The sequence below is a fragment of the Onthophagus taurus genome, chromosome 8, assembly GCF_036711975.1.
Source record: "Onthophagus taurus isolate NC chromosome 8, IU_Otau_3.0, whole genome shotgun sequence".
Classification (NCBI taxonomy): Eukaryota; Metazoa; Arthropoda; class Insecta; order Coleoptera; family Scarabaeidae; genus Onthophagus; species Onthophagus taurus.
In genome coordinates this window covers 4,826,926-4,841,549 of record NC_091973.1, presented here as the reverse complement: position 1 = coordinate 4,841,549, position 14,624 = coordinate 4,826,926, and the positions used below count along the sequence as shown (strand labels likewise).

General features: G+C 28.3%; 1 protein-coding gene across 2 annotated transcripts; it reads right to left on the bottom strand.

Moving 5' to 3' along the window:
- Nucleotides 1-2,229: 2,229 nt before the first annotated feature.
- LOC111425439 (protein bunched, class 1/class 3/D/E isoforms-like) lies at nt 2,230-13,639 on the bottom strand. Of its 2 annotated transcripts, none has more exons than XM_023059448.2 (3): nt 13,451-13,639; nt 5,282-5,333; nt 2,230-3,925 (listed from the first exon to the last, which is right to left on the bottom strand). In XM_023059448.2, exons 1-3 carry the CDS (start codon nt 13,594-13,596, stop codon nt 3,698-3,700), a joined length of 426 nt encoding a protein of 141 aa, XP_022915216.1. In that variant the 5' UTR covers nt 13,597-13,639; the 3' UTR covers nt 2,230-3,697. The 2 variants fall into 2 exon arrangements, with proteins under 2 accessions (XP_022915216.1, XP_022915217.1); XM_023059449.2 differs by lacking the exon at nt 13,451-13,639 and adding an exon at nt 5,815-6,101.
- Between the last annotated feature and the right edge of the window lie 985 nt (nt 13,640-14,624).

The window sequence follows — 14,624 nt, the reverse complement described above, 5'->3', positions numbered from 1 at the left end:
CCGATTAAGTTTTAAAAATTCGTATAAAATTGATTTTTTGGAATATGAGTATCAAAATTTCCCAAAGTGTTAATAAAAGTGTCTTCTTTCCAATGAACCAACCCATTTTGAAAAATACCTTTTAGTTTTTGAGAAAATAATATTTGAAGTTTTGATAAAATTTTCGATGTTGCAATTTTCATCGATTATTTTCTAAATTCGCTATAAAATTCATTTCTTGTAAGATCCTTGTGGAAACATCACCAATTATTAATTAAAATATCCTCTTTTTAATGCAAAAAGGCGTTTTGCAAAATCAGTTTTAGTTCTTGAGAAATAAATTTTTGAAATGATCGACAATTTTTTCGAATTTTACAATTTTCGCCGATTAAGTTTTAAAAATTCGTATAAAATCGATTTTTTGGAATATGAGTATGAAAATTTCCCAAAGTGTTAATAAAACTGTCTTCTTTCCAATGAACCAACCCATTTTGAAAAATACCACATAGTTTTTGAGAAAACAATATATGAAGTTTTGATAACATTTTTGATGTTGCAATTTTCATCGATAATTTTCAAAATTCGCTATAAAATTCATTTCTTGTAAGATGAGTATGAAAATTTCCCAAAGTGTTAATAAAAGTGTCTTCTTTCCAATGAACCAACCCATTTTGAAAAATACTTTTTAGTTTTTAAGAAAATAATATTTGAAGTTTTGATAAAATTTTCGATGTTGCAATTTTCATCGATAACTTTCAAAATTCGCTATAAAATTCATTTCTTGTAAGATCCTTGTGGAAATATCACCAATTATTAATTAAAATATCCTCTTTTTAATGCAACAAGCCGTTTTGAAAAATCGCTTTTAGTTTTTGAGAAATAAATTTTTGAAATGATCGACAATTTTTTCGAATTTTGCAATTTTCGCCGATTAAGTTTTAAAAATTCGTATAAAATCGATTTTTTGGAATATGAGTTATGAGTTAATAAAAGTGTCTTCTTTCCAATGAACCAACCCATTTTGAAAAATACCTTTTAGTTTTTGAGAAAATAATATTTGAAGTTTTGATAAAATTTTCGATGTTGCAATTTTCATCGATTATTTTCTAAATTCGCTATAAAATTCATTTCTTGAAGGATCCTTGTGGAAATATCACCAATTATTAATTAATGTATCCTCTTTTTAGAGTTTAAAAGTTCATTTTGTATCTTGGATCCAAATAAGTTGACATATCTTATCAGCTTTCTTATTAATTTCATTTTTATCAAAATCACTAGTTAAAATCATCACAAAATTGAATTTTGCTGAAATAATCTTAGTTTGATGCTCAAATAATTCTGTGAAAGCCAGAAACAGGCGAAGAGTATCATAACTTAGTCGCAAAAGAAAATCAAAGAAGTTTTATGTATCCTGATAAGCTAAGGGTCAAACTAAGACACAACATTTTCAATAACATTTTGAAATTGAATGTACTGAAAAATAAGGAAGCTAATGTGTTAATAATGGATGAGATGGTTCATTGAAAATCGTCTTGTTTTTATAGTTCATTGTTTGTGTTCACTTTTCGTTCAAGGTCTATCAATGAAAATGAGAAACATGATAATAAAATGCAATTTTCAAATTTATGATGATGACTTCTGGGGTACCGCAAGGCAGTCATTTGGAATCGCGTTTATTTATAATCTACATAGGAGATATAGCTAAATCTTTTCCTAACTCTAAGTATCTCATGTATACTGATGAGTATAGCTGTGAGGTAGCTCCTAATGGGACTTGTTCTGTCGCTACCTCGATGTATAAATAAATTAATTTAAAGTGGAATAATAAATATAACATTTATTACGTTAGTGGTAAACGATAAAAATCCAACAAATGAAATTAGATGAATATTTTAAACAAAAAATTGACGTCAATACTATTTATATTTAGAGAAAGTTTAAAACTCCTCCACAGGTAAATGTTGTTGCGTCATTAAGAAACAAAAATGGTTATATGAACGTGTAATAAATACCGTTTACCCTATGATTTTCGTTGAAATCTGTCGTGATTCAGAAAAAGTTGTGCCAAAAATTGTTGGCAGAGTGTTTTCTGCCAGACAATTAGTGATATGTTAACCAAAATGTTCCTTTTTGGCTATGTATACCAAGTTGGGATTAACGCCAAGTTTTGACTAAAGGTCACCTTAAAGTAGTTTTCCTTTATTGTAATGAATCGTAATGGTACAGGTGGTTTAGATAAACAAACAATAATTTAGATCATATAATGATATATTTTCACAAATAACATAAATGTAACATGTAAAAATAATAATTAAAAAATTGAGATATCTAGTCCTTAAAATATATTTTTAAGTATATCGGGGTATCGTTTCCCTTCTAGAATGCTATACAAACAAGTTTGATATGCGAACATATCAATAATAAAAAGTTTGAATTTAAAATTAAAATGATTAAAAAATGCTATTACGATCGAAAGTGCGATTTGTCATGAATTCGAAGGACAACTTACGTTTAGGTATTGTCGTAAGCGAAGTGTTTGCCAAGTGAAAAACGATAAAAGATATACACGAATCCGTCGATGGTTTAGGAAAAAAGGAATGTTAATATTTTAAAATGAAAACGATCGACATCTTTGGTTTATAAGGAAAAATTAGCAACAACAAAAAAAATAAAATAAAAGTATTTTTAACATCTCCGCGATCGTTTACACTTTAAATATGATTAAGTATAACTTCGAACCATCGACGAAAACGAAAATGGGGATTAGATAATAATACTATTCAGAGAAAAAGCTTCGTAACGCAAAGCGTTGTGGAACTCGATGACAAAGTTTTTTTACTTCTTGATAATAGTGAAGCAGTAGAAAAATAATATGAATGCGTCTTCAAAGTTACACAACCTTTGATTTACGAATCGTAATTAAGACAAATTTTTCTTTTTAACTTTTTCTTTCCGAAACTCAACTTCACTATGTTATAATGTTAGCAATCACACGTCTCTGAGTATACAAACTATAATAATTTCAGCACAGCCTTTTTATGTTAGTCTCTACACTAAAGCAATTTTCTTTTTTTTTTCTTTACACAATCGTTCCTTGCCTATGTCAGATCTATTGGAAATACTGGATCGAATAGTAAATTATCGAAAGTTCTTTGTATCAAAAATGACGTTCGGTTACGATTTGAACTTCATTTTCGATAAAGTGTATTTTCGGTAAAATGCACCGGACCCGAAATACGTTCAGGAACAAATCGTATCAGACCTTATCGATTCTATCACAAACATACCATCAAACAATTTTTTTTAATTTTCTTTTGTTAACTTTTAGCACCGATACTAACTTTATCACTATGAGTTCATATCAAAACGTATTTGAGCGTCGATATGTCTGATACTATTTTCTTTTAATATAAAATAGATGCTTGACGAAAAAACTAACGCAACAATCATTAGTTTAAAAAGGGACACCCTGTAGTTGGATAGATAAAATATCAAATTAACAAATATCGAATTTATAAACGTTGGATTTACAAATTCTTTAAGTAATTAAGTAACTTTGCATGCATCAAGTAGGTGATTTTTTTTTGAAATTACACAAAAACGTCACCTACACATAAATAATCAGTCTAAGCAATTTAAATATTCGTTAACGTAATCGTTAATAAGATTATCGCGGTTATTTTCTTTTTTATTAATTATTTTTAAAATAGAAAAGGGCTCAATCCTCGTCGGAGGCGATTTCGTCCTTTGTTTTTTGCAAAATCAATTGTTGTTGTTGCTGTTGTTGCTCATAAAGTGCGTTTAGCACTTCCGGTGTAGCGTTTGCCCGCAGGAAATTGTTCTCCAGCTCTAATTGTTGGATGCGCTCCGTCAACTCAACGATACGGGAACGCAGGATCTCCACTTCCGCCCTCCACGTGTTCATCAGGTGGTTCTTAACAAGATCCTAAAACAAAAATTACTAAATAAAGCAAAACGTTTTTTTATGATTAAGTCAGATTTATATTTAACAATGAGCAAATACTATAAAAAATTAAGTGGTTCAATAATAATAATTCACACTGAAAATGGAATCCTCAAACAATTACTCATGGTGTCGATTTTAAAATTATGACCGAATAAACGGGATTTACGTAATTCTTAAATATTTAACGACCAAGGTCGATGTTAATTTAAATAATTTGGGTACTAATTTTATTACTTTCTAAAAATTATAATGAAATATTTACAAGATAAAATCATTTTTTTTTATATATTAATGAATAAAATCGGTTTTTAAATAAATCGTTTTAAAATTATCACTGATTGTACAGAAATCCATAAGGAATTCAACCAAAAAGACCGATTTGTAAAATTTTTTTTAAAATTTTAAATTTTTCAAAAAATCGCAAAAAATTGATTTTAAAGATATCGTTATGCAAATTTTTGGGTTTTATGTAGAAAAGTATCAGCTTTTTAATGAAAAAAACCGTTTTTGAAAATATTATTTTGTTCTTGAGATAAATTTTTTTTATATATATGAATAACAATAAAAAATTAAATTCATTTTTTTTTTATCTATGACTATACTTTATGTAATTATGCACATAAAATTATCATGCTGAGACTACGTTTTTATATACTTTAATAATACTTTGATATACCTAAATTAAATGATGTCACAACACCGAGTTTTGTACATAGAAATCGGAGCAAAATGTAGTCAATGTAACTATATACTTTTTTCTGATATCTGTTTTGCGTAGTTTTCGAATGGAAATTTCTCACTACACAATTAATTAACCATAAAACTATTTTGGAAGAATCTGAGTTTTAATCTCACTAAATAATGGCAAAATATTACCAAATCATTACATTTAGGAGATTTGTTAAAAGACTTTTGAAGATGGTGGAACTTAATTAACTCATAGAAATTGAAATAAGCAAGTTCTGGAATGTCAAAAATCATCATCAATTAGGAGACTATTAAGTTGGAGAATTTGGCAAATTTAAAGTCTTAGGTGATTGTGATAACTTAATAAATTAGGTTTGTTCGGGTTGATGACAAAGTTTAAATATTTTGGAAATTGATAAACTTTGTTAGTATTGGTTCTGGACCTATTCCAATAATTTCCAAAACCCAAACACAACAAATTCCCACACAACCAAACTAAATCCTCAATGAAACTCACTATCTTCTTTTTATTGGCGTTATCAGCAAGGACAGAAATTAAATTATTGGATATTAGAGCCAAAAATTACATGGACTTCATTATTTAATACACTTAAGATTAAATATAATAAACATTTTTTGCTAACTTACCATTGCTTGTTCAATTTTGTGATCAATAATTGGACTGGAGCAAGTAGTGACACTATAAATAAAAGAAAAAAAAATAAATAAGAATATAAATCATTTGAATGATTTAATTTTTTGTTGGAATTGATGTCGCGTTGAGTGAAATTATCGAGTTTGGCAAAATATTGAGAAAGCGGTTATTTTCGGAGACCAAATTTCGAAGCCCGGACCTAAATACTTGAACAGTTTAAGGTCGCTGTTTTTCATGTGACCGAAAAGGAAATAGCTTACCTAGTTTTAATAGCAAGAAAATATTTTTTGCGAGAAAAAATAAATAAATGGAGATGATAGCGTCGCGACGTCTTCTTACGTACTAAAAAAAAAATAGCGAACGAACAAACATAAACGAGTCACAGTTTTTTTTTCCACAAGGCCATCTCACTTTCGAACCTTTGGAAACTTTATCGCGACGATTTTGTTTTTCAGGCAAAATTTTCAAACTTGACACCAATAAAATGAAGTTTTTTTAAGCGAACTTAAAATTAATTAAAACTTACTTAAGATATTTAATTATGATCTTTCTAAGAACTTCAGGTTGCATGAGTTGAGTGTAACTTTGATGAATTTGTTCGAGAAGTACGCTTGACATCTTGATTGATGCAAAAAAATTTAACGAACAAAAATAATTTAAAAAAATTATTGAATCGCAAGTTTGTAACTTTGAAAAACAGTCAGAACTTGTGTTGTAGAGGTTTTATAATCGATCGTACATTGGCTAAAACCACGACAGAACTGGCAAAACCGCCCGGTGGACGCGTTATATTGCTGGTTTTAGCTGAAACGTACTACGCATGAGCTGTTGCCTCTAGCGTTTTACCCACTACAATTCCCAATCGAAAAGTGCGATTTGTACTGCTATTATTTTCAACGAGAAGTTTTGAAATCACGATTCCATGAAAAACATCGTGAGGGTACTTCTTAATTCTCAATAAATTTATTTTTGATTAGATTACTTAGCCAAACTGTTAGATGTCTTCACAGAATTCAATTCTCTTAGACGTATAGGATTTTCCATTACGACTATTCTTTAAAATTGGTTATCATGACCTATCTTTTTGTTTATTTTGATGTAGCTCATAATAACTTTATTTTCGACCGGGTTACTTAAACAAGTTTTCCTGGATCTTTTCAAGGAAACCGAAAAATAAATTTTCTTCGAGTTTCCTGCTTGTTATTGTTGTTCTAAGAATTTACTCCCTCTATTCTGATGTTATTATTATAAAGTAATTTAAATTATTTAAAAACCCATGGAATTTTTAAAATTATCGAACAAATTGACAACCTCACTACAAATTAGATATAAATATTTTGATAACGATTAAAAATGATTATTTCTAAAACTAAAAGTTATTATTCATTGATTGATAACTAAAAAATTTGATAAAATTAATCGAAATGTTAAAAATTAATTTATATTTAAACATTTGAACATTGCAAAAAATTGTCTTGGGACACTTAATTAAGATGGAAGATATTTAAAAAAATTGATTGTGGTCAAAATCGATTAAAAACATCTCTAAGATACTTAACGAGGTTAAAAGAGCCAAAAAAAAATAAATTTTGCGATTTTTGAGAAAATGTTGATTGGTGTGTGTCAAAATGGTTCAAATCTCTTAAAATTATTTTTATTTACTTAATTAGGATAAAAGATATTAAAAAAAATTGAATGTGATGATTTCCAGAAATTTCAAAAATTCGCAAAAATAAGAACTATTAATAAGTGTGAATCAAAATGATTAAAAACCACCTTAACAAACTTAACAAGGATGAAATTAATAAAATAAATCATCCGAATTCTATATACATTTACCGTAAATTTCCTTATCACAATTTTATCAGTTACGTTAAGTAAATAAAAATTTTTTTTAAATAAACTATTGAAAGCATTCAATAAAAAAGTATTAACTTAATTTTTCAAAGTAATTTAAATTATTTAAAAACCCCATGCTTCATATTCGCAAGAATGTTTAAAATTATCGAATAAATTGGTAACCTCAATAAAAATTAGATATAAATATTTTGATAACGATTAAAAATGATTATTTCTAAAACTAAAAGTTATTTGCCAAAAAGGAATTATTCATTGATTGATAACTAAAAAAATTGATAAAATTAATCGAAATGTTAAAAATTAATTTCTATTTATAAACGAATTTCTAATATTTAAACATTTTAACATTGCAAAAAATTGACTTGGGTCACTTAATTAAGATGAAAGATATTTAAAAAAATTGATTGTGGTCAAAATCGATTAAAAACATCTCTAAGATACTTAACGAGGTTAAGTCAAAAAAAATTAATTTGGCGATTTTTAAGAAAATGTTGATTGGTGTGTGTCAAAACGGTTCAAATCTCTTAAAATTATTTTTATTTACTTAATTAAGACGAAAGATATTAAAAAAAATTGATTGTGATGATTTCCAGAAATTTCAAAAATTCGCATAAATAAGAACTATTAATAAGTGTGAATCAAAATGATTAAAAACCACCTTAACAAACCTAACAAGGATGAAATTAATAAAATAAATCATCCGAATTCTATATACATTTACCGTAAATTTCCTTATCACAATTTTATCAGTTACGTTAAATAAATAAAAATTTTTTTTAAATAAACTATTGAAAGCATTCAATAAAAAAGTATTAACTTAATTTTTCAAAGTAATTTAAATTATTTAAAAACCCCATGCTTCATATTCGCAGGAATGTTTAAAATTATCGATTAAATTGGTAACCCCAATAAAAATTAGATATAAATATTTTGATAACGATTAAAAATGATTATTTCTAAAACTAAAAGTTATTATTCATTGATTAATAACTAAAAAATTTGATAACATTAATCGAAATGTTAAAAATTAATTTCTATTTATAAACGAATTTTTAATATTTAAACATTTTAACATTGCAAAAAATTGACTTGGGTCACTTAATTAAGATGGAAGATATTTAAAAAAATTGATTGTGGTCAAAATCGATTAAAAACATCTCTAAGATACTTAACGAGGTTAAAAGAGCCAAAAAAAAAAATAAATTTTGCGATTTTTGCGAAAATGTTGATTGGTGTGTGTTAAAATGGTTCAAATCTCTTAAAATTATTTTTATTTACTTAATTAAGATGAAAGATATTAAAAAAAATTGATTGGGATGATTTCCAGAAAATTCAAAAATTCGCAAAAATAAGAACTATTAATAAGTGTGAATCAAAATGATTAAAAACCACCTTAACAAACTTAACAAGGATGAAATTAATAAAATAAATCATCCGAATTCTATATACATTTACCGTAAAATTCCTTATCACAATTTTATCAGTTACGTTAAATAAATAAAATTTTTTTTTAAATAAACTTTTGAAAGCATTCAATAAAAAAGTATTAACTTAATTTTTTAAAGTAATTTAAATTATTTAAAAACCCCACGCTTCATATTCGCAAGAATGTTTAAAATTATCGAATAAATTGGTAACCTCAATAAAAATTAGATATAAATATTTTGATAACGATTAAAAATGATTATTTCTAAAACTAAAAGTTATTTGCCAAAAAGGAATTATTCATTAATTGATAACTAAAAAATTTGATAAAATTAATCGAAATGTTAAAAATTAATTTATATTTAAACATTTTAACATTGCAAAAAATTGTCTTGGGTCACTTAATTAAGATGGAAGATATTTAAAAAAATTGATTGTGGTCAAAATCGATTAAAAACATCTCTAAGATACTTAACGAGGTTAAAAGAGTAAAAAAAAATTTGTTGAAAAGAGTGAAAAAATGTTGATTGGTGTGTGTCAAAATGGTTCAAATCTCTTCAAATTATTTTTATTTACTTAATTAAGACGAAAGATATTAAAAAAAATTGATTGTGATGATTTCCAGAAATTTAAAAAATTCGCAAAAATAAGAACTATTAATAAGTGTGAATCAAAACGATTAAAAACTACCTTATGAAACTTAACAAGGATGAAATTAATAAAATAAATCATCAAAAATTAAGGTTAAATAAATAAAAAATTTTTTGTACCTACGCAAAAAAATTATTAACTTAATTTTCGCTCTTAAATATTTGGTTAACAAATAAAGCATTAAAGTGCATAATTTAATTCTAGCGCGTATTGCGCAAAACGTATTCGATTCTAATTGTAACCATTTAGTAACAAACATCAACTATTCAAACGGAAGTTTATCACCTCATTTATAAACAAACTTAATAAATAATATTGTAAGCAAACTTTATTTATTCATAATACGAAAAATTTTCACGTCTTGTGTTCAAAAAAAATAATGTGTACACTTAGTACGTGATTCATTAACAATTTTATTCTCAAAAAATTATTATTTTTGGTTTGGAAACGTTTAAGTATAATATATAAATATATCAGGAACGGGAAATGTGTTTAAAAAGAGAAAAAGGATTGAAATAGAAAAACCATTATGCACTCACATTGCTCAGATAATCGAACAATTGCGCATTAGTTTCGAATATAAGATATTGGCTACCGCGAATAAGCGTAATTAGACGGTGTCATTTTAATACGCAATCGCAACACATTGCATGTTCGAATTTTTATCAAGAACCCTACAATAAGTGTGATATAACATTCAAACAATAGAGCATTAATGATTAATAAAGTAATTACAGACAGTAATGTTTTGATTAAAATTTGATTCTCTTCGGTTTTAAATTCGAAAATTTCGTCATAAATAAATATTAACATCGTAATGAATTTTAGTAACCTTTGATTTAATTGATTTATTTTTCATTTCATAAATAATTGTGGTTTTCTTTTAGTTATTATTTATTTTTTGTTGTTAAGATATGTCCTAATAAACATGAAGTAAGAATTAAATCGTTATTCACATTACAAAAAATTAATTGATTTTTGCAATCTTTTATTATAATTGATTCTTTATGGTTTCAAGAATACCAATTTCAATCAACATTTCTATTTTTTTTATATATATATATATATTTTTTTTTCATCTTCTTATCTTAATAATCTTAAACTTTCACACAATTTCTCAGTTTCTTTTAATAAAAAAAGTTAAGGAAGTTTAATTTTAAAAGGTAAAAACGAAATCGAAAAATATATTCTTATCACGAAAAAAAAAAAAAGAAATGACTATTTTACAATTGATGATTCATTGCTATATGCTGTAATTTAATTCCTAAATTTTACCCAAGGTCAACTTTCTGTAAAATTACAAAAATCGTAGGTGAATGTTATAAGAAGTGCAATAATTGAAAAATTTCGTACGAGTTATCTTTCACCATATTTGACATTTAACCAAAAGATTAGCCAATCCTGCCTTTAACATCTTAAGTTATATCATAATGGCCAAACATCTCCAGGAAAGCTATTATTAAGTATCAATCCATCTAGACCAAAGTTGAACTAAGTTAATCCCTCTGCAACCTTCAGTAAAGTTTAAGCCTTGTTTATATCAGATGATATACCCAGCTGTTGGTAATTGAAATAATTAATTGTAATGGGAGTGTGGTCTAAAAAATTAATTTTAAATTCAAACATTTTGAGGTAAAAAGGACAAACTAAATTGATGAGATAAGAAATGTACTATTTTTTATTTTTTATTTATTGACGCATAATATAATATAAGTATATCCATAATATAACAGAAGAAAATTTGTATACATATTAAAAAAAACAAACAAACAACAAGAAAAAAGAAAAAAATGTGCGCCAAATGGAGATACCTCAGAACAGTGAAGAACACTGATCTGTTCTTCCGGCACCCCATAAAAAAAAATCTATCAACTAACTAAACTAACTAACTACTAACTAATGCTAAAAATAATAAACTTAAAAAAAAAAAAGAAAAGAAACGAAAGGGCCACGAATCAACTATTACAGTGCAAGCATTACGAAAAACCAGCAATCATAACATAGTGTGTATGGAGTCTCGGAGAAAGAAAAAAAAAAAAAACAATTGCGCGACCTAGTCATTTATTACAGGTCAGAAAGAGCCCTTTGATTTTCTTCTTGAAGGAGATACCACCAAGGTGCTGGAATTCAGGAGGAACAGAATGGACATACGCAGCCAACCGATATCCTCATAAACATGAGATATTCGATCGCGATTTCTCAAACCAGAAATGAATCTAATACAAGAGTTTTGTAGTTTCTGGATACGGTATTTGTCACGACCCTTGCGACAAGGTCCGTAAACGACATCACAATAATTAAGATTAGACAAAACAAGTGTTTCACAGAGCAATATTTTTATTCGTTTATTAAGTAGGAAACGGTGTTCATAAAGAGATTTAAGAGCACAGTACGACCTCCGCATCATCGAACTAACATGCTGCGTAAAACAAATTTTTTGCTTCACTTGAAATATTCAATGGACTATTTTTAACAAAAATCTGTATATTATTTTTTATTCTGCACGCTTTACTCCCGAACAATAATAACTTACTCTTATCGGGGTTAATAACCAAATTATGCCTTTCTGAAAGGCTAACTAGTGCATCCAGGTCCTGGTTAATATGTCTTTGCGCAACAGCAAGATCTTTTTCATTAAAAGAGGAATAAATCTGAGTGTCATCAGCATAAGCATGATACTTACAATGACGCAGACAGTCGTATAACCGGCATGTATACACCGTATACAAAATGGGACCCAACACAGAGCCCTGAGGTACACCGGATACGACTTCAGTGGGTCTAGATCTGTTTCCATGTATCATGACACTTTGTGACCTACCCGCCAGATAGTCAGCGAACAACGATATCGCACCACACCCAAGGCCTATGTAGTGCAAAATACTCAACAACAATGAATGATTAATAGTATCAAAGGCCTTGGAGTAGTCCAACATAACAAGCGCCGACATCTTCCCCTGATCAACCGCAGACAACAAGTCGTCAGTGATATTCAAAAGCGCTCCACAGCAGCCATGATGAGGTCTAAACCCAGATTGGAATTCAGGCAAAATATTACACGCATTCAGATAATGTCTAAGTTATTTTGCTAAAATTTTTTCAAATGCCTTCGAAAGCACCGGCAAAATACTAATCGGTCTTAAATCCGACACCGCATTAGGATTACTTGCTTTAGCGATGGGTAAAATGATCGACTCTTTCCAGCAAGATGGAAAAACATGTTCAGTTATACAAAAATTAAAAATGTGTCTGATGAAATGTATGATCAAGGGAGAACATATGTTTATCATAGATATAGAAAGCTGGTCAGCTCCCTGAGCATTGGAAGAAATAGCACTTAAGGCATCTCCTACCTCCTCCTCCGTCACCGCAGTAAACTCAAACACATCCACAGAATCTTTAACATTGTTACTATAAAAATTTAAAAGGTCTACATCTGGCAACCTGTCACTTTGTACTGAACAAAAATAGTTGTTAATTTCATCAGCATCAGAAAGTGAAAGAGGAATCTCTCTATTTTTGTTATAATGGACACCGCATTTCTTTAAACTTGACCATAATTGCTTTTTATTTTTACTCCTTGCCGAGAACTCCACATAAACTCTTTTCTCTCTTTTTATTGCACCTGTAGTATAATTCGGCAACATTTTGTAATAGTCCCAGTCATGTAAACTGTTTGTGTGTTTAAATTTATGAAGTGCTTTGTCCCTTAAATCCATCAAAAGTTTCACATTATCTGTTAGCCAAGGTGGTTTTTTTTTTGTAAACGTTTTTTGTACTAGAAATACAAGATTTTGGAGAGCTCAAAGATGGCGGATATAACTTTTTAATTCAAGTAAAAAATTAACAAGTAAAGATCTAGCTAAAGATCATATAAAATAATGTGTTAATAATAATTTTAATGATATTTAATTATTATTCAAATAATTAATTGTATTAATGAATATTATTTTTTTTGACTTTTGGAAAATGATTCGATAAGAGATCGAGTTTGTGCAATCGTAATCCGCGTTCGTGACCTTCACTTGGAAACAAACAGCAAAAACGCCCGAAGTGCTTATTTATCTATTTCACGTTATGTTTCTGATCTTTGAACCTCACGACGTCAATCGAGACAAAATGTCTCTCAATTTAAGTAAACAAACACACACTTCTCCATTAAAAAAACTGTTTCTGATAGTTTTTATTTTTACAAGGATGTTGTTTATAGAAAATAAGTGTCTTACCCGATAAAATTTTTGATAAAACAATAAACGGCAAAAAAGGTGTTGTCATTAAATTCAAAGTTGAGCAATGGTGGAAGGTGGAACGGTAGGTTGCCCAGAATGTCTCCTTGGGATTGGAGATGTGATGGCCGCCGGGCAGTAGCCATAGTCAGCTCAGGGGGAAGATTCACTATACCATGACGACACTGTGGCTGGGATGTTACTAACTGAACGGACGTTGGAAACGAAACCCGCTTTGCCGTTATTGATTTTCACGGGAAAATGCTATGCGCAAAACGCCTAAGCCCTACGCCTGGACGCGGTTTTCCGAGCTAATTGCTTCCAAGAAAAACCTACCCTAATAGCTTTTCACCATATTACGACAGGAAATCAATTGGTCAAATTATAGCTTTTCAAATTTATGTTAAATTTCATTTTTATGACACCTTAAAAATATGCGAACATACCATAAAGAAACATAGTAATTAAACAAAACTGTGTGGGTAGCTTTTTTAACAAAAACAACCGTTTATTTAGAGCATGATATCACGACTTGTTTGCTTGTTATTACGAAACGGGCCGTTATCGTCCACCTTAATCATCGCCGTTTAAATAGGTGATGTAAACTCGAAAAAGGTCTTTAATAAAAAATAGTATTAAAAAAAAAAAGTTATTAAAAAAAAAAAGTATCTCCTCGCTTTTTTTGTTGAGGATGTTTGTGGCCGCCTCTATACTTTCACCTGGCAATAGTGAGTCATTGATAAATTTAAATAGAAATTACTTCTTTTAACAAATACACACAATGTTCCAGAATCTTTTTTAACAAAGAAAGCATTTTGAAATTTTGCTAACATAAGGCACTTGAAAATAGTTCATTCGAAATGACTCATTAAAAATAACAGTAAAATTGTCGTAGGTTAAAATGAAATAAAAGAACTTTTTTAGTATAAAATTTTATTTGCGCGTAAATCGCACAAACAAAGCACCTCTTATTTCGCTGACCATTACAGTAAATTGATCACAAAAAAATAATCGTTAAGAAAAACAACCGTCAACATTTTCAAAACATGCTTGATTCGTTGAATTTAACCTTTTTACGTCGTATGTTTCGGTGTTTACTATCTAAATACCAGATATCCAAATATTTTCGTTGATAATACATTTAAAAATGATTTTTCACTCATTCTCATTGGTT

Bases quoted from the DNA above. Each gene is read 5' to 3' on its own strand.
- LOC111425439 (XM_023059448.2), bottom strand. From the start codon at position 13,596: ATGGCTACTGCCCGGCGGCCATCACATCTCCAATCCCAAGGAGACATT. The intron at 5,334-13,450 runs GTAAGACACTTA...TTTTATTTATAG, and splicing joins TTTATCAAAAATTTTATCGG to TGTCACTACTTGCTCCAGTC. The intron at 3,926-5,281 runs GTAAGTTAGCAA...TTTTTGTTTTAG, and splicing joins ACAAAATTGAACAAGCAATG to GATCTTGTTAAGAACCACCT.